Source organism: Plasmodium brasilianum, chromosome 9 (assembly GCF_023973825.1).
Source record: "Plasmodium brasilianum strain Bolivian I chromosome 9, whole genome shotgun sequence".
Taxonomy (NCBI): Eukaryota; Apicomplexa; class Aconoidasida; order Haemosporida; family Plasmodiidae; genus Plasmodium; species Plasmodium brasilianum.
Genome location: NC_090122.1, coordinates 367,444 through 392,003, shown reverse-complemented (window position 1 = coordinate 392,003; position 24,560 = coordinate 367,444). Strand labels below are relative to the sequence as shown.

General features: G+C 27.0%; 5 protein-coding genes across 5 annotated transcripts; 2 read left to right on the top strand and 3 right to left on the bottom strand.

Annotated features, from left to right (window-relative positions):
* Window positions 1-309: 309 nt before the first annotated feature.
* On the bottom strand, window positions 310-5,663 carry MKS88_002703 (RNA-binding protein; the record flags this gene model as incomplete). Its single annotated transcript, XM_067215734.1, has 3 exons — window positions 310-4,319; window positions 4,905-5,018; window positions 5,306-5,663. The coding sequence occupies 3 exons, from the start codon at window positions 5,661-5,663 to the stop codon at window positions 310-312; spliced, it is 4,482 nt and encodes a 1,493-aa protein (XP_067073284.1).
* A 4,050-nt stretch (window positions 5,664-9,713) lies between these two features.
* On the top strand, window positions 9,714-11,315 carry MKS88_002702 (G-patch domain-containing protein; the record flags this gene model as incomplete). Its single annotated transcript, XM_067215733.1, has 4 exons — window positions 9,714-9,753; window positions 10,160-10,226; window positions 10,462-10,534; window positions 10,776-11,315. The coding sequence occupies 4 exons, from the start codon at window positions 9,714-9,716 to the stop codon at window positions 11,313-11,315; spliced, it is 720 nt and encodes a 239-aa protein (XP_067073283.1).
* A 1,049-nt stretch (window positions 11,316-12,364) lies between these two features.
* MKS88_002701 (pre-mRNA-processing factor 6) lies at window positions 12,365-16,593 on the bottom strand (the record flags this gene model as incomplete). Its single annotated transcript, XM_067215732.1, has 2 exons — window positions 12,365-12,915; window positions 13,227-16,593. 2 exons carry the CDS (start codon window positions 16,591-16,593, stop codon window positions 12,365-12,367), a joined length of 3,918 nt encoding a protein of 1,305 aa, XP_067073282.1.
* A 3,311-nt stretch (window positions 16,594-19,904) lies between these two features.
* Window positions 19,905-22,207, bottom strand: MKS88_002700 (uncharacterized protein; the record flags this gene model as incomplete). Its single annotated transcript, XM_067215731.1, has 4 exons — window positions 19,905-19,961; window positions 20,184-20,981; window positions 21,102-21,132; window positions 21,258-22,207. The coding sequence occupies 4 exons, from the start codon at window positions 22,205-22,207 to the stop codon at window positions 19,905-19,907; spliced, it is 1,836 nt and encodes a 611-aa protein (XP_067073281.1).
* Window positions 22,208-23,352: 1,145 nt separating this feature from the next.
* On the top strand, window positions 23,353-23,592 carry MKS88_002699 (uncharacterized protein; the record flags this gene model as incomplete). Its single annotated transcript, XM_067215730.1, has 1 exon — window positions 23,353-23,592. One exon carries the CDS (start codon window positions 23,353-23,355, stop codon window positions 23,590-23,592), a length of 240 nt encoding a protein of 79 aa, XP_067073280.1.
* Between the last annotated feature and the right edge of the window lie 968 nt (window positions 23,593-24,560).

The window sequence follows — 24,560 nt, the reverse complement described above, 5'->3', positions numbered from 1 at the left end:
TTATATTATTGTTATTTTCGTGGTGATCTCTAACATTGCAGAAATAAATAAATTTTAATTTCATTATTACTTCATTTTAAGCAGGTTATTTTTTTGTAATTTTATAACGCTTCCCATATTTTTTGTTTGCTCGCGCCAACTGAAAATATGATACAGCAAACAATATGTTTACCGCAGCAATAGTGTAACCATTACTTGCTGATAACAAATGGTCGTTATATAATATAAAATGGTAATATATCTTTTTCCCCTAGTCCCTGGATACGGAGGGCAAATAGTTTTTTCCAATTTTTTTTTTTTTTTTTTTATCTACTTATCGCTTTCATCTCCATCTCCCAAGCATTCGTATCTATTTTTTTTAATAGAAACGTTATTGGTATTAACAGTTGTTACTATTGCCTTTTTTGGAATGGCTTGAATTTCTGTCTTTGTTTCTGTCTTTTCCTTATCATTTTGTTTTGTTGAATTTTTGGGTTCTTTGTAATAAGTTCCTTTAGGGGAATATTTGTAATAATTCGCAGATTTATAATTATTTGCATAATTATAATTATTCATTTTTGAATGAGAATTATGGTGTTTATAATTTTTATGTCTCATTGAGTTATAATTATTGGAAAAATATTTATTGTCCATTTTATCATAATCCAAATAATTATTATTTCTATCATAGCTATCTCTATAATTATCTTTATTATTTTTTTCATAATTATCTTTATAACTTAATCTGTCATACGAATTTCTATACCCTTTATCATATGAATCCCTATGGTTTCTTTTATCATCAGATATATAACTCTTATTATCATAATTTTTTTTATCTGATGTACTACTATATTTACTATTTCGTTTTCTTTCGTAATTATTATTATTTCTACTACTATGCTTATCATAATTCCTACTACCATACTTCCTATACTCATAAGAGTCTTCCCTTTCAGCCTTTTTTGAATCTTCTCTTTTTTTATATGTATCCCTTTTCGTGATACTACTACTACTGTCTTTTCTTTGGTCTCGTCGATCATTTCGTCGCTCATCCCGTCGGTCGTCTCGTCTCTCATCCCGTCGGTCATCACGTCGATCATCTCGTCTCTCATCACGTCGGTCATCACGTCGATCATCTCTCCTATCAGATCTCCTGTCGTATCTCCTACTGTGCCTGTCTCTTCTCCTGCTGTCGTCCCTTCTTCTACTACTATCTCTTCTTCTACTACTATCTCTCCTTCTGCTACTATCTCTTCTTCTGCTACTATCTCTTCTTCTGCTACTACCACGACTAGCTTTATTTGAGTGTGAACGACTTTTTCTTGAACTGTAGTGAGAGCCTTTATCATTAAGTAGACTGTTTTCTTTCTGTTCTACTAGTAAGTGTGTCCTAGCTTCCCATATATTTTCTCCTTTTTTTAAATTAGGTTTCATTAATATATCTATTTTTTTATTACCTGTTCCTTGTGCATTATTATTACTTTGATTGTTATCTCCATTTACATTATTATTTGGATCATTTTGTTCAACTTCATCTGTCGTTTTCTTTTTTATTTTTCTCTTAGTTTTAGTATGTAACAATGTCGATTTTAAATTTGTACTAGTAATATCTTTACAATTTTCTGAACTTTCTGTTTCGTATGTATAATTATCATTACTTCGTTGAGAGTCGTTATTATTATTAAGAATACTGTTATCAAGTTTTCTTTCATCCAAATAATATTTGTCGTCTTTACTATTTCTCTCACTCTTAATATTATTATCATCCCCTCCTTCATTATTTCCATCATCTTTGCTATTTTTTTCCTTTAATTCCTCGTTTCCATTATCTTCATCATTTTTCTTTTCTGTCGCTATAACCTTAACGGTCTTAATAGACATAACCTTCTTTGCCTTGCTAGAGTTATTTGCGTTTTTCACATACTTCAACGAGTTATCATATAAATTTTCGATATTGTAATTATACGCGCTACCACTGTTATTGTTGCTATTACTGTGGTTGTTACTGTTACTGTTACTATTACTGTTGATGTTACTATTACTGTTGATGTTACTATTACTGTTGATGTTTCCATCGTCATTACCGTTGTAGTTCTCCCCTTTTACGTTCACATTCCTGTTCATATTTTCGAATGGCTCTTCATTCTTTTTACCACTACTGTTATCATTCATCTTTCTCATATTTATACCATCTTTACCTAGTTCATTATCAGAATTCAATTTTCCCGCACCCACTGCAGTTCTAAAATTGGAAGGAGAATCATTATTATTTCGATAGATGAGGTTGCTCCTATATGTACTACTGCTATTATTACGGTTATCGCTATTGCTATTGTTATTGTTTGAACCGTTTCTAATATTGTAATTCGTACTGCCATCTTCTCTCTTCACGTTTTTCATTATAATATTTTTAATATTCGCTTTATCATCCTTTTTAATAATGTTGTAATCCTTTTGTTTTCCCGTGAAACTGCTATTATTGTTATTACTACCACTATCATGATTAGTTTTCTTTTCCATCTTCAAATTCGTATTTCTGAAATTTCCGAAGGCGTCCTTCCCATCATTGATGGTATTATTATTATGACATGTGTTCAAATAATTTACATTTTTTAAATCTTGATTCATACTATTTCCATCTCCATCTACATGTGCGTTATACATTTTATTTTCATATATTTGATTATGAATAACACTTACATTTATATTTTTTTTATTTTCATCCAAATTTATATTTTTCATATTATTACTACTACTGTAAGCAGAAGAATTCACATTATTATTATTATTATTATTCATATCCATGTTTTTAAAATTTTGATTTAGGTTAATTCTTTTCATATTATTATTCATGTCTCCACTAAGGTTATTAGGATTTGGATTGTTCATATTATTACTTACATTTTTATTTCCTAACATATTGCTACTATTATTATCTGAAGAACTGTTCATATTTTTTTTCATACTATTATTATTGCTATTGTTCGCATTATTTTTATTCATCATAAATATTTTTTTTGTCGAATTATTTTTACCATTATTCGTATTTTGAAAATTATTATAATTGTTATAATTCCTCCCTGTGTTTGTGTTCTTTTTATAATTAAATATGTTCTTATTGGGGCTGTTCAAGCTTTTGTTATCACTGTTCATGCTACTCAAGTTGTTCGTCATGTTGTTAGTTGCCTCGTTGGCACTGCTCATGTTGTTTAATCCTTTTTTCTGCTTTTCATTTTCCTCCTTATTTTCTGACCTCTTTTCACCTTCTTCTAACATATGATTGGTCCCACTATTATTCCCATTGTTTCCTTCCTTTTCCTTTGAAACACTTTCTTCTAATATTTTATCAGGGTTCGTATCCACCGGTTTTGCTTCACCAAATATGTTTGGGTTAACTACATAGCTTTTCTGATCTAATGGTACAGATCGTTTTTTCAAAACTAATTTTTTTCTTTGTTCTGTTCCGCTAGTTCCTATGGCACTGCCAACATTTTCAGCATTTTTATTTGCACCGATATTACTATTATTAATATGAATATTACTGTTACTGTTACTATTATTGTTACTACTATTACTCTGGTATTTCATATTTTTAAAATTAAAATTTGCACTAGGGTTTATCTTATCGTTTAAAACATGAGCATTGTTATTCTGCTGATTCATATGCAAACTGTTGTTGTTATTGTTGTTGTTATTGTTGTTGTTAATATTGTTTATATTCATGCCTGGTTGATTATTTACATAGTTCATTTTCATATGGCTGTAATTATGATTAGTGTTCATGTTATTATTATTGATACTATTATTCATAGAATTGCCTTTCATATCCATTTTCATATTTTTATTATTTTCACTAAAATACGAATTATTATTCATTGAAAACACATTATTATTACTGTTGTTCGCGTTGTTATTATTATTGTTATTAAGATTGTTCATATTGCTACTACTGTTATTATAACTGTTCATATTATTATTTCCTTGTCGTAAATTACCAAAATTATTATTTCTGTTTATCACTTTCTTAAATTTGTTTTGTTTTTGATTCAAATGAAATACTTTCATTTTATCCTTATTAATTATTACTGATATTGCACCATGCTCACTCGTATTATTGCCTGAATAAATCATCTTTCCATTTAATTCTAATGATCTGTTCATATCTTCTGCATTATCAAACTCAACATATGCCGCAGCAGTTTTTCCTTTCTTGTTCAAAATATTTATTCTCCTTATACGATATCCTTCAAACATTTTATAAATCTCTTCTTTTGTTATATCTATATGTAAATTACGGATATAAATTTCGTAGCTACTCGAATAATTGTTATACATATCTGCAAAAATTAGGTCAAAAAATAAAGCATATATATATATATATATGTATCATTGCGGGGAAATAAAAAAGGTATGTACATATCATGCTGAACAGGAAAGGTGAAATGGTGTAAACAATATAAACAAAAATAAAAAAAAAAAAAAAAAAAAAAAAAAGATAAAATTAATATGTGAATTAATTAAAAAAAATTGTAAAAGGTTAATGAAATGATACGTGAAGGGGTGTGTAAATGTGTGTGTGCCAAAAAAATATAAGTATCTTCTATATATCGCACAGTGAAACGTATGATTCCCAAACTGACATACATATCAAATCAATTCGCGCAACTATACACATACTACATATGAAGCAAGGGGGACAAAAATCTGCGCGCGTATGAAGGAACACGCATAACTACATATATATATATATATATATTTACATATACATATGCATATATATATATATGCATATATATATGCATAAAAATATATGTTAAACACCTATATTTCGAACAAAACAGCACGAATGATATCAATACAAACATATATACATGCAAAAAAAAAAAAAAAGAAAAAACATCTATTACTGAAATGAAATATACCATTCTTTGGAGGAATAAAATAATTCTGCTTCATATTACTACTAATATCAATGCTATTATGATTACTTTCCATAGTTCTGTTCTTCATATCAATGTCATCATTGTACGTATCGACTAAAATACGATTGAAAGGAAAATGGTAAAAAGGGCAAAGATTGAATATGTGTATATATAAGAATATATATGTACACACACATACATATATAAATGTACTTATGTATAAATATACATATGTATAAAGGTTAAAATGTTTAAACGTACATATATCTGTATACATATTAACACATTTTTCAAAAACCACATAAACTACAGGTATGAAACAAAGCCTCAAACATATACATACGTATATAAGTATTATATATATGCCTGTGTGTACAAATATTGTATGTACAAATTAATACCTAAAGGGGCATCACAATCTTCACACATGTCTGCCCAACGATTGCTACTCTTGCTTTCTTCATTTTCTATTTTTGGACTATCGTTATTATTTTTACTGTTCGTACAATTTTCATCATTGTTGTCACCTTTACCCTCCTCGTTATAATCATTTGTTGTATTTTTATCCTTTAGATTGTTATCGTTAAAATTATTTTCATTTACGCTATGGTCATTGTGTACATTTTTCTCACTATTTTCATTGGTTTCATTGTTTGTGATACTATTACTGTTTGCATTACTATTATCGTTATTGTTGACATTCTCATTTTCTTTATTTGCATCCATTTCCATTTTGCTATCCTCAATAATAGAACTCATTTTTTTTTTTTTTTTCTATCCCTTCAAATTAACCCCTTAATTTTATTATATTATTATTTATTTATTATTTATTGTTTATTTATTATTTTTTATTTATTATTTATTATTTATTATTTATTATTTATTATTTATTTATTATTTATTATTATTTATTATTTATTATTTATTTATTATTTATTATTTATTATTTATTTATTATTTATTTATTTATTTATTTATTTATTTATTTATTTATTTTCCCCCCTTTATTTTATATGTCTTGTTATTTTACTTTATTTTATACTCTATATATCTCGCTCTACGTAATATTTTAAACCGGTTTCCTTCTTTGATACTTTGTAGTAATAGTAACCAATTAATACAATCTTAATTTAGTAAAATTATCATAAAAATATTTCTTTTCCAAAAATCGATCAACCACAAATAGCTAATTAATACGTATATGTTGTAATAGCGTATAAGAAGGTGTAAACGAGCAAAGTACGTAATTTCCATAAATATGTATATATTATATTATATTTTATTATATTTTGTATTAATGATGGATGTATTTATTTTAAAAATACTTCGTTAATTTGTTCAGTATACATATATATATTTATACGTACTTATATATGTATATAAATAAACATATATTACTTTTTATTTTTGTAAAAATGATTACATTACACAATTAACAGTATTATCATTACACTTTAAAATGAATTCCATAGGGAAAAAATAAAATAATACGCTTGTATGGATAATTAGAAATATATATTTCTTCCTATAATATATATAACGCATATAATACATATAATATATATGCATATATTTTTGTATACACCTCTACACTTTTAAAAATGTTCGAAAATCGTTATATTTTCGTAGTGGAATTATTCTTTGTTATTCCTGGGGGGATTTTCCTCTCGAATGTTATCAGCGTCGATTCTCCTTCAGATTATAAAAAAATAATGAGGAATAAAAAGGGGAAAAAAAAAGAAAAAAGAAAGAAAATTGAAAATCTCTCCACAACTAAATATTTTTCGTAAAAATTAAGTCTTTCTTCTAATAACATCCATTTTCATTTAATAAACATTTTATATGTTCAATTAATTTTTTTTTGAAATTTTTTAATAAATAAAATAATTTTTTATTTATATGCTCGTAATATATAACAAATATAATACGTATATAAAATTATTATATACTTGTTATGTACTTATTACGTACGTGTTACGTAGTTATATATTAACGTGTATCCTTACTATTGTTTTATACTTATTTTGTACGTATTATATTATCTTATTATATTTTTTTACTCCTTATCTTTTTTCCTTTTTTCTCAAGGTACATATAAAATTTTTTTAAATAAATAAAAAGGGTATTATTATATATACTATATACTCTTCCCTTAAAATAGGTAGTAAAATAAAAAAAAAAAAAATACAAAAATGTACAATGAGTTTCATAAGCTATTGTATAAAACTTGCGTAACTTTATATATATGCGTATGTATATAATTATGTATGTATATAATTATGTATGTATATAATTATGTATGTATATAATTATGTATGTATATAATTATGTATGTATATAAATATGTATGTATATAAATATGTATGTATACAAATATGTATGTACATAAATATGTATGTATATAAATATGCATGTATAACTATATATTACATATTATGCAATAAATCTATTACACTTTAATATACCATATATATGAATATATAAATAAAATCGTATGCTTTGGATTTATATATTTATTTATATATATTTATATATATACATTTATATATTTTTTTATATTTTTATGTATATAATACATTTATATGTTTATATATATTTATATATATATATATGTATATATATGACCAATTGCTTTTTCTCCTTTGATGGAAAATCTTTCAAATTTGACTTGATTAAATACTTTTTAAAAGTGCTTAATTTTATATATAAAAAAAATGATGCTTATTTTAGTAAATACATGAAAAGGACGACTTCTTTAAAAAGTATTGCATATCAATGTTATTTTAAAAAATATATTACAATTTTTTTTTTGCTTTTGTATAATTTTAAATAAATTATATATATATATATATATGTATAATTTTATATACATGTAACTTTTTATACGCATATATAAATATTTTTACATACTATAAATTTGGTCTTAATGACTGTTATATCACTGCTATGAAGTATAAACAAACTTTTTTATTTTAACAATATTTTTTTCTTATGTTTAAGAAGAAAAAGGTGTTTGTATATAATATTTTAAAAAGTATATAATATATAAGTAAATAATACACAAGTACGTATTTTTTTCTGCTTCTTTAATATATTGACTTCACTTTGACTTATTTGATTAACAAGGATTATTTATTTTGTGTTAGTCGACAAGCAGTATAAAATTTAGGTTTTACTGTAATAAAACAGATGATACGTATCTTATATATAATATATATATATATATATATATATATTCGTATATATTTATATATGTATTAATAACATATTCATTTTTAGTAACTGTTTTTTTTTTTTTATGCACTTTATTCATTAAAAAAATTAATTAGCCTAGAAAAAAAAAATTAAAAAAAGGTTTATAACTATATGTGCTTTTTAAACTAGTGTTAAAAGTTGCAAACTTTTCGTTTATTCTATATTTTTTTATAATAAAAATATATTTCCTCTTCCTTTTCTGTGTGCTTTTCTCTCTTTTTAATTAAAAAAAAGAATAAAATAAAAATAAAATAAATGAATAAATAAAAAATGTATGAATAAATAAATAAATATATGAATAAATAAAATATGAATAAATAAATAAATATATGAATAAATAAATAAATATGTGAATAAATAAATATATAAATAAATAAAAAATATATGAATTATAATATGCATAACGTAATTGCACATAAGGTGTTATTATATATATATATATGCAAATTAGCTTTGTTTTTGTTATATTAATATTCCATAAGGAAAAAAATATTATTTATATATACCAAATTATGTTACCGTTATTTTATAACTGTAAATTATTATACGTATAGCTTACTACTGGAAACTTTTTAATATAGCCATAAAAAATATTAAAGCATATAAACAGACGGGGATGAATAACATCTATTGCCTCCATATATATTAGTAAAATAAAAATACGAATGAACAAATATGTAAATGTATATTTATATTCATATATTCGTATGCATGTTTATATGTATATTTATTTTTTAAGTGTAAAATTATGCAAGTGATATATAGTATCCATAACGTTATAGCTTATTTTGTAAATGAGAAAATGGTTTCCTTCAAAAATTTCTTTTCAATGTAATACCATCATATTATATATATATGTATATATACTCATTTCAATCTCTTGTGTTAGTGCATGTGTATAACTTCATGTTAAAACACCTTTTAAAGAAAAAACAAAAAAAAAAAAAAAAAAAAGAAAAAGCCTTTTGAAAATTGCTTAGAAATTTTTTCGTTAAATAATAATAAAGAAAACAAAGAAATTATACATAACCCCCCGAACGTAGGCAGAAAAAGTACATAACCTTTCTTAGGTTTATATATATAAGTATACAGTTGCATTTAAGTGAACAAATAAAAAAAAAAAAAAATCCAACAAAACAGATAAACCAAAAGGGATATCGCACGCTTACGTGCTAACAACATACCATATATATATATTTATATTTATTTATATATATCCCTGTAATTATGATGAAGAAAAATATTAAGGGGCAAGCAAAATTAATGTTTTTTTCGCATTAGGGGGTTTTACAAATTTCACATTACCATTTTAATTTAATAAGGTAGTACGTACTTTTAAATTTAATGAATAACATGCCTATTGAAATGAGGTAAATTCTTTCTTTAAAATTTTTCCGTTAATTTTGTAAAAATTGAAAGAAGGTTCTTTTCTTTCCGTAATGCAAAAAATAAATATATTTTATATGCATAATACCATTCCATATATGTATGTATTATGCATGTACGTATGTAAGTCCATTTAGTGCTTAAAGGGAAAAACTTTTGCCACAAAGCATGTCGAAAAAGTATTATGAAAAGCTATTAGGGGATATACGTAAGTTTTGTACAAAAAAATAATAAAATAAATAAATAAATGAATGAATAAATAAGTGAACAAATGTATAAATAAATACGTGAATGAATAAATAAAGCAAATATTAACGGATAAGTAATAAATGACTAATTAGGTGTTTCCTGTTTTGATAGAAATGCCAAATGAAATTGTACCTGCATATATAATAGAATTATTAGCTGCCTTAAAATATGATCTGTGAAATGTTTTTTTTTGTTGATATATCAATAACACTTATCACCATTAAGTGCAATTTCAACTGATATATATTTTATGAGGTACTCTATGTACACACGTATTCATTAAAAGCATATATTAGGTTTTGTACTTAAAAAGGAAGTCAGCTTTTTTCTTTTTTTTTTTTTTTTTTTTTTTTTTGCTTATTTAGAAAATCAGTCTAAACCGGTGGAATCAAAATTTGGTTATTATATTCTCCAAAAATTTGGGTGGGAAAAGTAAGCATAAGGGAAAAAATATAAAGAGAAAAACGAATTACCTATTCACAAGTATATATTCATATTTCTTCTGCATAAAAAGACTTTTTTTCTTTTATTTATTTTTTTCTTTTTTAAAATGTTTGAAAAGATTATAGCATTTAGTATGTAAAACATAAAAAACAATTTCATCTCTTCTTTTAATACATATTTTGTTACGTATTTTTTTGATTTTTTTGAATTTTTTTTTTTTAAGAGGAAAGGGGTTAGGCAAGCACGAAAATGGCGATGTCAGTATTATGAAAATTAAAAAATATGGAGAGCACGGGGTAATTTGAAAAAAAAAAAAGAAAAAGAATATACGCAAGGTGGAATATACTATTTTTCAAAATGACTGTCCGTTTATTTATTTACACACAGCATGTTTTACATCTTTGTATGACAGCTAAGTGCTATGCCAATTTGTTATGCCTATGTTTTACGCTTATGTCTTACGTTTATGTATTACGTTTATATCATACGCTTTAAGTTTTACAACTCTCCTTTTTTTTTGTTTGGTTTTGAACATAGCTGGGTTATGAAGAAAGCAAGGAAAATGATAAGAACGGAATGTGGTGGGAAAATATGTACAATAACTGTGCGAAGAAAATAGCCTCGTCTGTTAGCGACCTCTATTCCAGTAGTAAGACGAATGGTTACAGTGCAAATGGGATATGTGAGAACAAAATAGAGAAAGAAAAAAATGAAAATGTTAAATATTCAATCTTTGTAAAAAAGAGTAGCACTGTGGTAAACACAGAATATGAAAAACTCTCATCACTTGAATCGGAACAGAAGAAAAATTGGTCCATTAGTTATAAGGAGAAAAAACATGTTAAAATAAGAGAGAAGGAAATATGTAAAAAGGAAAAAGTTGAACGTACAAATATTGATGATAGTCTTGACATTAAAAGAAAAATAACTGAAGAAAAAGCTAAAAACGGGGACGATAAAGAAATTGCAGCAGTAAAAAAAAAAAAAGCAGAAAGGAATAAAAAGGGTAAAAGGAAAAATAAGAAAATGAAAAAGAAAGAAAAGAAAATGAAAAAGAAAAAGAAACAAAGAGAGTAAGGGGTGGAAGGTGATTGATGAAGTGCATATTTCATCTAATTGTGGTATGTGGTTTAATGTATTAGCATTCCTTATAATTAAGCGAATAAAAAAAAAAGATGATAACATGCCTACAACTATGTACATTTATTGAAAAGGAAAGAACCTATTTGCAAATTCGTTTAATATACAAATATGATAACCAATAATTCTCGTCTTTTAAATACGGAGTCGTAACAACGAAAAAAAAAAAAATTTAAATAAATTTTTTTTAAATAAAAAATAGTATTTTTGAAGTAACCATATTTTTTTTTTAATTACATTCGTTTGTTTTAATATCTTTTTTTTTTTAATGAGATTCTCTTATTTTAATGAAATTCCTTTTTTTCAATGAACTTGTGCTTTTTTAATGATTTTCCTTCCTTTTAAGGAAATTCCTTTTTTTTAATGAGCATGCTCCTTTTTAATGATATGCATTTTTTGAAAAATTGTATAGAGACGTCGTTGTTGCGTACGTTCATGAGGCAGGCACATGTGTGTGCTCGTCATATCTGCGTATAAAATAATTAATGTTTGTATCTATTTTGTTTAAACTACTTACAAATTCGTTAAAAAATTTATGAAAATATATATATTGTACAATTATCAACCACTGAGTGTAAAAAAAAAAAAAAAAATTAAAATAAACACAAATAAATTTCATCTAGTTTTATTATTTTGTGAACATACAAAATTGAGGCAGCTGTTCAGTTGGGATGCTTGCGTTCCTTTATATCGCAAAACTAAAAAATTAAAAAAAAATTGGGAATAATAAACATATTTTAAAGGTTGTTTTGTTGTAAATAATTATGTGTATATATATATATATATATATAAATACATACGTATTTATACAGTCGTACTCATTTACATGCACGTACGTATTTATATATCCATATAATATCAAAAAAAGGAAAAAAAACTAACACACATATGGTTACATATACATATAAGTGTTAGTCCCTCTATGTGTGCGTTACATTTATAGAAAAAAAATAAAATAAAATAAAAAATAAAAGGTCACAATTTATTTATTTTTTTTTTTTTCTAGCTGTTTTATCCGTTTCTTCGTTTTTGTTACTCATCTCTTTTCTTTTATTTGTTTTCTTTTCGTCATTTTTGCTTTTAGCTTTTTTTTCCTTCGGCTGAGATTTTCCCATATTTCTCGCACTTGTTGTTCCTCCCGTTTTCCCCGTTTCTTCTTCGTCCCCCAGTTCACCTGTTTCGTCTTCTCCTCCTTGTACTGCAGTTTCTACGTCTTCAACCTTTCCTCCTGTTTCTGCGTTTTTCTCCATTCTTTCTATTTTTGTTTCTCCTCCTGCGTCAGCTTCTTCACCCTGTTCATCCCCCTTATCTTCTTCAGTCACTTCTTCTGCCTTGTTGTCCACTGGCTCAGTCTCCACGTAGCTACTTTGAAACACCGGATCATCTACGTTTTCGTCGCTAATAATTTGCCAAATTTTTTCCGATATTTTTTTTTTTAACACTTCCGGAAATAACTCCTTAATATATTTATACAACTTTTGCGGGTATTTCAATCTCCAGTTTTCAACCCGTTTCGTAATTCTGTTCCACATGTAGCCTGTATGGCAGAAATAGAAAAGCACGCAAACAAATAAATATTCAGTCATACATGCACAAGCTAACAAAAGTATAAACCTTACACTAATACACGTATACACTACACACTATTCAGTAACACTACACATACTAACACACATATACACCAACACTGCATATGCTAACACCGCACATACTAACACTGCATATGCTAACACCGCACATACTAACACTGCATATGCTAACACCGCACATACTAACAATGAAGATGCTAACACCGCACATACTAACACTGAAGATGCTAAAACACGTATGACGGAGCTGCGCAGGTACCTCTGTTTGGCTCGGCCTTTATGCACTTGTTAATGATGTCCTTCTGGTTAATCTCGTTCTGCTGGTCAATCTCGAAGGCCAGGAAAGTAGCCCAACCATCGCCGAAATTGGGATTCAAACTAATAACTCTATAAAACCATTTCCTAGCTTTTGGAATTTTAAAATTCATCCAAAAAAGTTTAGCGACTGTTAGAACTACATAAGCATTATTTCCACAGCTATTAAATGCACTAACTGACTTGCTATTTTGTAAATTCTTATTTTCTAGTTCTATTGCTTTTGACCAAATGATGCCTGAAGAAGGGCATTCCTTTAAAGCCTCTGAAATAACAGGATTGATATTTTTATTATTACAACATAATTCTATTTCAATTAATTTTAACCATAATAAGTCATAATTTTCAATAATTTTAACTGATGCGTTATTTATTGCTGAGTTTTTCTTCTCTAACTCATTTTTATTATTAGTTAAATTAGTACTATTCGAGTTTGCATTTTTTGTATCCTCAATATTTTTATTGATATCTTCTTCATATGGATGTTCACTACTTTCGATAATTTCTTTATTTTTAAAAACATAATTGTTATTCTTTATTGAGTTAATACTCTTTATTTTGATTTTAGCCTTTTCAACTAGTGCCCTAGCTGATGTATAGTTTTTATTTTCCATCTGCAGGTCAATAGCACAAATCCATAGATTTATTGATCCAGGGCAATACTTTATTCCTTGTTCATATATTTTCTGTGCGTTTATATATGGGATGTTGTTACTTCTAAGCGAGTTGAAGTCATGCTCAATTATATTCGTCTGTTCCGCTTTTTCTTCTCTGTGTAGATCTTCCCCAGGATTGTTTCCACTCGTTATGGTTATGTCCACATTGGTACTGCTACCAAATGAGTTGGTAGTTATTTTGTTTATCTGCTTCTTATCACTATCTTCCCCTTTAAAAATTTCATATTCTAGTTCTATCTGACCAGCAATCATATACAATTTATCGAAATATTTATGTATTTTTAAAGCTTCATGTACAAGGTATTTAGCCTCACTATAATTTCTTAACAGTCTTTCCAGTTGTACAGACTGCATCCATATTTTTGGCGTATTACATTGTACTCTTGACTTTTTCAATAAAAACCTTGCTCTGTCAAATTCATTATTTTCTCTTTCTAATTTGATAGCTGCTAGTGATATAACTTCTGTGTTCTGATTGTGCATAAACGATTCTGCTAAAATTTCTCTAGCCTTATCTATTTCATTATTTAACCATTTCTGCTTTGCTAACATTAACCATAGGACACTAGATTGTGGACAATTCTTAACAGCTCTTTGTAACACTTCATCTACATTTTCTTTTTTCCCATAAGCTAATTCTAGATTAGCTAGTGCTAACCATAATGATTTTTTCGTTTTAAAATTTTTTAACGCTTCATTGTAGATAACTCTAGCAGTATGAAATGATTTATTATTAATACAATTCTGTGCATCTTGTTTGTATATACGTTTTTTATTTAAATTTTCTACACCTATATTCATAGTATTTCTAATAATGCCTTCACATGTATAAGGGAAATGGGATTTCTCACATTCTTCAGCAAATTTTATCCATTTATCTCTTTCAAATATTACATTTTTGGATGTCAAATTTTCAATACATCTTTTAATAATAATATCAACCATGTTAATATTCCCTTGCTTTTCTTCTAATTTAGATGCATTAATCCATATTTCTGCGCTCGTTGGGATCTTTTTTCTTGCTTCGTTTAAAACCTTCTGTGCTTCATTATAGTTACATAAACGTGCTAAAGCAATCCACATTTCAATACACTGAGGTATACACTCAACTGCTCTTTTTAGTAAAATATACGCATTGTTTTCATTTTCTAATGATATAGCTTCTTTCCATAATATCACAGAATTGGGTATACATTCAATAGCTTTACGTAAAACTTTTCTTTTATCATCTATATTCTTTTCTTTTTTATATGCTTCTAACCACAGTTTAACAGATGTCGGTAGATGCTTAATAGCTTTTGCTAATATTATTTTTGCTTCACTAAGTTTATCTTCTAATCGTACTGCCTCTAACCATATATCCTCATTTTTTGAACACTCAATACATCCTTTCATAATTATTTCTTTTGCTTTATCTTTCCTTTGAGCTAATTCTTCAACTCTTGCTGCTGCTATCCAACCTGGACCATGCTTAGGGTTTGTACTAATAACAGATTTTAACAATGATCTAGCTTTATTTATATCAGCTATATCTGCATCATTTACTAAACTTTTTGCATTCAAATTTGTTAAGTACCCCTTAGGATCTATGACTGTCTGTCCTTCTACACTGTCTATAAGTTCATCCAACTTTACGGATAAAACTGTTCCTCTTGCTTCCCCTAAATCATTAAGAGATAATTTGTTAGCATTGTTTAGCAGCGGTGTGTTGTAACCACTGATATTTGAAGCATTCAATGGAGTTGTATATCCTGATAAGGTAAATGGCGTATTCAAACCGCTATAAGGCATAATACCTTTCATTCCATTCCTATTATATATAGGCGTTTCTAACCCAAAACTACTCGAGCTTTTCATATATGGAGTTTGCATTCCTAATCCTATGGGAGTGCTGGTACCTAGGGATGAGGATCGTAGCACTAAGGGGGTTTGTAGCCCTAATGGGGTTTGGAACCCCGTTGAGGAGCGTAACCCTAATGGAGTTTGTAGTCCTAATGGGGTTTGAAGCCCTAATGGGGTTTGAATGCCCAGTGGGGTTTTGTACCACAAACCGAGAGGAGTTTTAAGCCCATTGGATAAGGACGTGTTATAATTCATGTGCATGTTCGAATCGTTGATTCTATTCATAATAAGGCTATCGGGAGCTGGCAAATAACTTTTAGGTACTTTCTTTTGTTTCTGTTTTGAATAATTTAAAACTGTAGGAATTGATTCCCATTCTTCTATAGTAACATTCGCTAGATTTTTTTTTAAGTCACTAAACTGTTCTTGAATCGTTGGTTTTTGTGCTCTCATTTTTGATATTTCTTCCTTTAGTTTATTTTCTCTTCTAGTTTTTCTTCTAACATCCATACGAGCATCTATATTATCATATATATCATCAGCTTCTTTGTCTTCTTCATCATATTCTGTATCTTTAAATAAGGATTCTGAATACCCATGAAATTCGTCATAATTGAAATCAGAATAATCATTTTTGTCCTTATCATCTGTTGTATCATCCCTACTAACACCCCCAGAGAAACCGGTAACCCCTCGTCCCTTCCCTGGTACATACCCCACTGGGGCTTTTCCAAAGGGTTCTATTTTTACCGAGTTAAAATTGTATAAATTATTTTTGCTATTTTTCATCATGTTCTTATTTGTGAATATAATCTATAGTCTATAATTTTTTTTGAAACGTAGATTGTTTGGTATCCTTTACTTGCGCAGCTATGCATATTGTATTAGGGGTTGGAAAAAAAAAAAATAAAATAAAATAAAATACATGCATATATATATATATATATATAAATAAATATATATATACACACATACGTACATATATATATGTAGTAGCAGTTCTTCAGGAGGGGGATTGAACACCCCACATATATATATGAGCAAATGTACACGGATGACTACGCGAATGAGCAAGTAAATGTGTAAGCAAATGAGCAAGCAAATGAGCAAGCAAATGAGCAAGCAAATGAGCAAGCAAATGAGCAAGCAAATGAGCAAGCAAAAGAACAAGCAAACGTATGTGCAAATGCGTGTGTAATAAACACTGCACATATAATGCTATTTATGGCCCGAATTTGTAAGCGCCTTTTGGTACAAGTATTCAACACGGAATAACGGAAAGAAAAAAAAAATATATTTGTTGCTGTAAAATTTTATTAGGCTATTCTGTAACACACAAAAAGGGTATTCATATTATGACAAAATAAACTCTACTACAATCCTGTCTAAATGTATCTGTTCACAAGCTTTTCTTTAATGCTCATTAAATAATTTCCCATTTATGGGAAGCGTTCTCACGCTACTCATGCTAGTACTGGTTAAGAGTACTGTCAAAAGTTCACCTACAAGTAACACTACAACTTACACTATTCGTGTAGCTACTGTTCTTTCAACTACCACTGCTTTTAGTACTATCACTACTTGTTCTGATGTACCTTTCTACAAAACGGCTCCACGTATATTATTAGCTATCCCCTTTGTACTATTTAACTTGATTAATTTCCTCAAAATCGAGATTACTAATTATTAAATAAATTTCATCTACAGTCATTAAAATTTACTAGAAAAATTAATCTTTTCTAATTCTTCTTTTGTATCCTTAGCTCTATCTTATTCCTCGTTTAATTCTATGATATCTTTCAATCATTTATAAATGTTTTTCTTACGAACATTTATAAAGTGGCACATTAATTTAAGTGAAAACCTTTTACTGTTTTATTCAAAGAAAAATTAATTTGAAAAATCTCTATTACTATAAAGCTATAATAATACAAAGTGTTTGCTTCTATACATTAAACGTTCTAATATAAGATATATTTAAAAAATTTTTTTTTTTTTTCTATTATTTATGGCTGTTCTGTTCGCTAATGGGAATTTCTTCCGAACTAGGAAAGGGGACTATCTCTTACGACTGTGCGCATTTTTATGTTCATACGTATATATGCGATGAAATTATATATAAATATGTACATATACAAAATAGTATGTACTTGTAATTATGCACTTAAAAATATATACATGTATATATATATATATATACATACTCAAATTTATGCATATATGCATTCAATTGCAAATGCTATACGATATTGGCAAAAACATCATGTCAATTTAATATGAACATTGTTTGCCTATTTTTCTCGTTAAAAAATTTTTTTTTTTTTTTGCCAAAACTATTGCAACTTGGTAAGTATAATTAAATAATATAGTTTTTCATCCCGTGAAAAGATTAACATTAAATAAAAAAGATTGATCATCACTTGAAGGGTTATTCCTTTTTTTTTTTTTTTTTTTATTCCATTTTGTCATTCCCATTTTATTATATCTATTTTTTCCCATTTTGTTATATCTATTTTTTCCCATTTTGTTATATTTATTTTTTGTCCCATTTTATTATATCTATTTTTTCCCATTTTGTTATATCTATATTTTGTCCCATTTTGTTATATCTATTTTTTGCCCCATTTTGTTATATCTATTTTTTTTTTTTTTTATCCACAACATTGAACGCTTTTAATGGGTCATTTATAATGGTAGTAGTTATGCCTAATCAAGATGATTGGGATATTTTTATTTAAAATATCTTATGTTAATTTTTTAGGAGTTTTCTCTATTTAAAGAGAAATCAGGGGTTGAACTTTCTGCGTACTGCTCAAAGCAAAACATCATCTATTTATTTATACACATATATATATATATATATATATATATATATATATATATATATATATATATATTTACGCGTATACATTCGTATGTATATACTCGTACGTATGTACTCGTACGTATATACGCATACGTATACCCCTATAATGCGTGCAATTGCTTGTAGAAGCGGCAATACAAAATGTATGTGCTCTGTTCGAATGGACTTTTTAGAAAAACCGCTTATCATGGAAAACATCATTTCAAAAGGGAAGAAGAAATTTCTTTTTTCACTTTTCATTATTAATATAAAAATGATTTTTTTCGTGTTCCCTAATTTGTCATTCGGAAGCAATAATACAAAAAATGTTCATCATGTTAAATGTGTATGAATATACATAAATGTGTTTATATATATTTATACGTACACCTTTATAACAATAACCGCTTATATTTTTTTTTTTATAAATAAGGGGAAGGAAAAAAAAAAAAAAAAATGGTAAAATAAAAAAAGGAGGTATAATACGAATATATTGTTAATTACGCATTATGTACAGAATCCTGTTCAGTCTTCACGCAAAATCATAACAAGACTTGATAAAATAATTTCAAATCTTGAGACAACTTATATATATTAAGAACAGAAAACGAAAAAAAGAAAAAAGAAAAACAAAAGTGAACACACCACACACGACTGTACAACATACAAGTAGCACATTCGCTGAGCATTAACATGAGAGTGGAACGTGTGTTTAAGTTATTACATGTTACTATTTATGTTAAGTCATTAACAAAGCATAAGATATAAAATTTAAAGCGAAATATGATGATATCCTTTTTTATGATTTATATATGGCGTGGTATGGTATAATATGATATTTTTATTTTTTTTAGCTATTATGGCAAAAATGGAGAAAGAAGAGTGTTGAGACATAAAAAAAAAAAAAAAAAAAAAAAAAAAATATACATTGGTAAGTACTGGTATACATTGGTAAGTACTGGTATACATTGGTAAGCACTGGTATACATTGGTAAGCACTGGTATACATTGGTAAGCACTGGTATACATTGGTAAGCACTGGTATACATTGGTAAGCACTGGTATACATTGGTAAGCACTGGTATACATTGGTAAGCACTGGTATACATTGGTAAGCACTGGTATACATTGGTATGCACAGGTATACAGTGGTAAGCACTGGTATACATTGGTAAGCACTGGTATACATTGGTAAGCACTGGTATACATTGGTAAGCACTGATATACATTGGTATGCACAGGTATACATTGGTACACACTACGAATTGGTAAAAATGTCCACATTTCTTCGTTTCATTTCTAAAATATAGTATTCCTGAATACATAAAAAAAACCTGTACAAAATATTAGTTGGTTTAAAGTTGTACGTTAATAAAATAAAACCTATACAGAAAATTAAAAAGCGTAATAATCTGGCAACTAATGGGTAAAAGTATATATTAAGACAACAAAAGATTAAGGTAATAATAACTAGAAAATAACCGAATTTCCTTAAAAGATAAAAAAAAATTTGAGACCATTTTGTAAAGCAATATACAATATAATGAAAATATTTTATATTATTGAGAATATCATCGTCAATTACATTTGTTAAAAAGGCCTTAATAATGCTTAAGTTATTCTCTGAATCCTTGTTGTTGTAACAATTGCTATTAATTTTGCTAGTATTATATTGTCGACTAGTATTATTAATGTTATTAAAGCAACTGTTTGTATTATTCTTATTTGTTTTATTCTCATTTGTACAACAAGTATCACTGCTACTGTTCACACAGGATGAATTTCCTTCTCCAGAATCAATTCCATTTTTTTTTTTCCCCTTTGTTTTTCCTTTTTTCTTCTTTTCCCGTATAATGGTACTATTTGTGTCCAACTTTTTGTTTCTATTTCTACGTCGGTTAGGCAGCTCTCCACGTATTGCGCCCCGTCCACTTTTATCAATAATATTATCGTTATTTCCATCGTTATTTCCATCGTTATTTCCATCATTATGACCATCTTCATTACCACTTTTACTGCCATCTTCATTACCACTCTCACTACCATCTTCATTACCACTTTCACTACCATCTTTATTACCACTTTCATCATCTTCATCAACCTGATCATAATCGTCATCCTGCACATCATCAACGTTCGTACCACTTGACTGTGTGTAACTCCCACTGTCCAAGCTACCATCCGTCTGATCAGAATTTACATCATCTATGGAAAGATTACTGCTTGTGCTACTACTACTATCACTGTGTTGTAGCATATCATCCATTTCTTTTATAGTCTTTTCATTTACGTGTTCGTCTTCTTTACTATTTTGATAGCCACCATATTTTTTTGCCTTCATCCAATAAATAAAAGAAGAGTTATTATTTTTTTTTTTTTTTTTTTCGTACTAGGTTGTACAATTGTATTGAGCTGATTAGCTCTTTTTAGTTTATCACTTTCACGAATAATAGACACTAAGATAAAAAATATTAAACTTAAGACAACTAAAAAAAAAGAGAGAAAAAATTTTGGAAAAAAAAAGGAGAAAAAGAAAAAGACAACAAAAAATAAGGAATATAGTGGTGTTTTCCACGATGCGAAATTATAAATAATTGAAAAGAAGGGTAACCAAATGGTATCAATATTTCCTTTTATTTTTTTTAATTCTTCATATAACTGATATACATTTAAATCTTTATCTAATATTGGATTCTTTTTATGAATGCAAGTATAGTTTAATGACGATATTGTATTTAACTGTAAAATAAAATTATTATAATTTTGCTTATTCGATAGTTTTACAAAAATACGAACGTTATAATCATTTGTGTAATTATATAAATTAGGATTAGATGGGCATGCGGCCCTTTTGTTACATGACCTATTGTTACTTTCTTCTTTAGCAGAGTTCATTTTTCCTCCTTTTCCCTCATTCTTCTTATTATTATTGCAGATTCCACTACCACTACTACTACTGCTAAAGGAACTAGTTGCGTTATCAGCAGCGGACTCATCATCTCCTGACTTTCCTTTGTAGTGGTATGTATCCATTAGTATAGCTACTCTGTTCACATATTTAAGAATAATATCATATTTCTTAAACATTTCTAGATAAATAATGTCAATGAATGCACTCCCGATATACTCATCTTCAACTATTCCTTCTGTTTCATCCATGTCAAATAACTGTATTTCAATTTTACTCTTAATATAATGAATTTCTATTTCTATTTTTTCCTCCCATATGTGTAGGTTACTATCTAATACTCTTGTTCTATATATTTCGACATTATTTAATAAAATTTTTAAATATGGATACATTAAATCGTTATCTTTATTAGATCGATAAGTACTTATTCTATTTAAGTAACCATATAAAAATAATTTTAAAACTAGAAATCCTTTTGTTTTCTTCGGATTGAATGCATCCTTTGGTTTTATTAATCCCTTCCACCATTTATATTCATTTAATTTTTCTTTATCTTTAACATTTATTAAATATATCCCATTTTCTAATATTAAGCCTTTTGAAAAGTGGCATATCTTCTCATTATTGTTACTTGTTGTGTTCGATACCATTAGACTCACCTTATTAGCTCTATTATTCTTCTACTTGGGGTATTCAAATGCATATTTTATTATATTATCATTATACTACTATATTGTTATTATATTTTCATTATACTACTATATTGTTATTATATTATCATTATAATACTATATTGTTATTATATTATTATTATACTACTATATTGTTATTATATTATTATTATACTATTATATTATTATTATATTATTATTATATCACTATATTATTATTATATTATTATTATTTTATTATTATTATATTATTATTGTTTTATTATTATTGTTATTATTAGTAGTAGTATTTTTTATTTTAAAAAAAAAAAAAGCGGATATATATATACAGAACATACGAAATGGTTGTTCGATGGTTGGAAGGAATTACGTAAATATATATATTCATTTATGTAAATACATGTACCTATGTGTATATTTAAGCATATTTACTCATACTTATGCATATTTATTCAAGTGTATGCATATTTTTGTTCATTTTTACGCTACTATTAAGCTGAACGTTTGAACTCCATGCCAAAATCGAGCAAACCGGAAGGGAAAAAAAAAAAAAAAGGAACAAAAAACTATCAACAAGGCACTACGAACAAGAAACTAAGAACAAAACACTACGAACAAGAAACTAAGAACAAGAAACAACAAACAAGTAATAACGAACAAGTAATAACGAACAAGTAATAACGAACAAGTAATAACGAACCAGCTATATGTAACACGCTGTATTCATAAAATTTTTTCTTCGAATAAATGTACTCCTATTAATCTTAATTTGTAAAAATATGACAAAACGATCGTTATTTTTTGTTATTTCGTTTGTTTATTTGTGCACTTTTTCGTCCTTCCGATACTGAACTCTTCTTAATTTGCGCTTACTGCTAATGTGCAATGTGTGTGTATTTAAATTTGTAAATGTATATGTATATACATAAATGCATACATACACATATACATATATACATACGTATGTATGAACGTATATTTAAATACATACAAATATATATGTTTACATTTTATTCTATAAAAATTGTAATAACCAGTGGACGAACGGAAAAGCACGGAAGGAATAAATGCTAATGATTAACTTTGCTAATTTCTGTTACGTGCATATAATGCTTAAGTGCTAGATGAGAATGACGAAAATTGATCAAGGAAAAAAAAAAAAAATGAAATCAAATCAAAACAAAGTAAATAAAAACAATGCAAATCAAAACAATGCAAATCAAAACAATGCAAATCAAAACAATGCAAATCAAAACAATGCAAATCAAAACAATGCAAATCAAAATAAAGCAAATCAAAATAAGGCAAATCAAAACAATGCAAATCAAAATAAGGCAAATCAAAATAAAGGGAAACAAAACTAAAAATAACAATACAAAATAATACAAAACATAGCAAAACAAAGCAATATAAAACAATGCAAAACAGTACAAAAAGATTAAAAGTGATATATTACACATATGTACATATAATCACGTGCACAAAAGTGTACATAATTAAACAGTCAATCAAGTACATATATAAACGAATGGCAAAAGTATGGTGAACACTTATTCTGTTGCCTTTTTACCTGTTGACTTTTGTAATAATTATTTCTAATTTTTGGTAAAAAAATTTTTTTTTTTCTGTTTTTTCTAATTTTTTTTTTTTTTTTTTTTTTTTTTTCCCTCTTTTGAGAATTCTCCTTTTGCTTAATCATAACACATGTGATCATGTAAAAGTCATAGGGGGCATAACAAAATGAAACCATTCTATTTGTAAGCAAACCTTGAGTTGGTATTTTAATATTTACAAGTTGAAATTAATTTTCCTAATAGTAATCTTTAAAAAGAAGTCGTCTTCTTATAATAAAAAAAAAAAAAAAATTAAAGCAACAAAATCATCATTCATAAAATATATACATATATATATAACCTGGAGGGTTGATATTTTCCCCCTTTAGGAGAATAAGAACTATGCACATATGAATATACACAGATATATACACATATATCTGTGTGTATATATGTATATATTTACCTTTTTGTGTCAGCAAATGAAGTCGATATTGCTATTGCTGTGATTGCATGAGAAAGGCACAAAAAAGTTGACCAAAACAAAAAAAAAGTAAAAATAAAAAATAATACGCGAAAAAATTGAAAGATACCGGCACTTTACATGATAAAGCATTACATATGTGTTGGTTATAAAAATAGTCTTTATTTGAAAATTCAAAAAAATTGTTCAGCTTTAGAGAATTAAAAATATGCCTATTTCTTGTTACATAGGTCGTAGAGAAATAAAATAAAAAATTAAAATAAAAACATAGAGACCATTCTTGTATTCAAAAAAA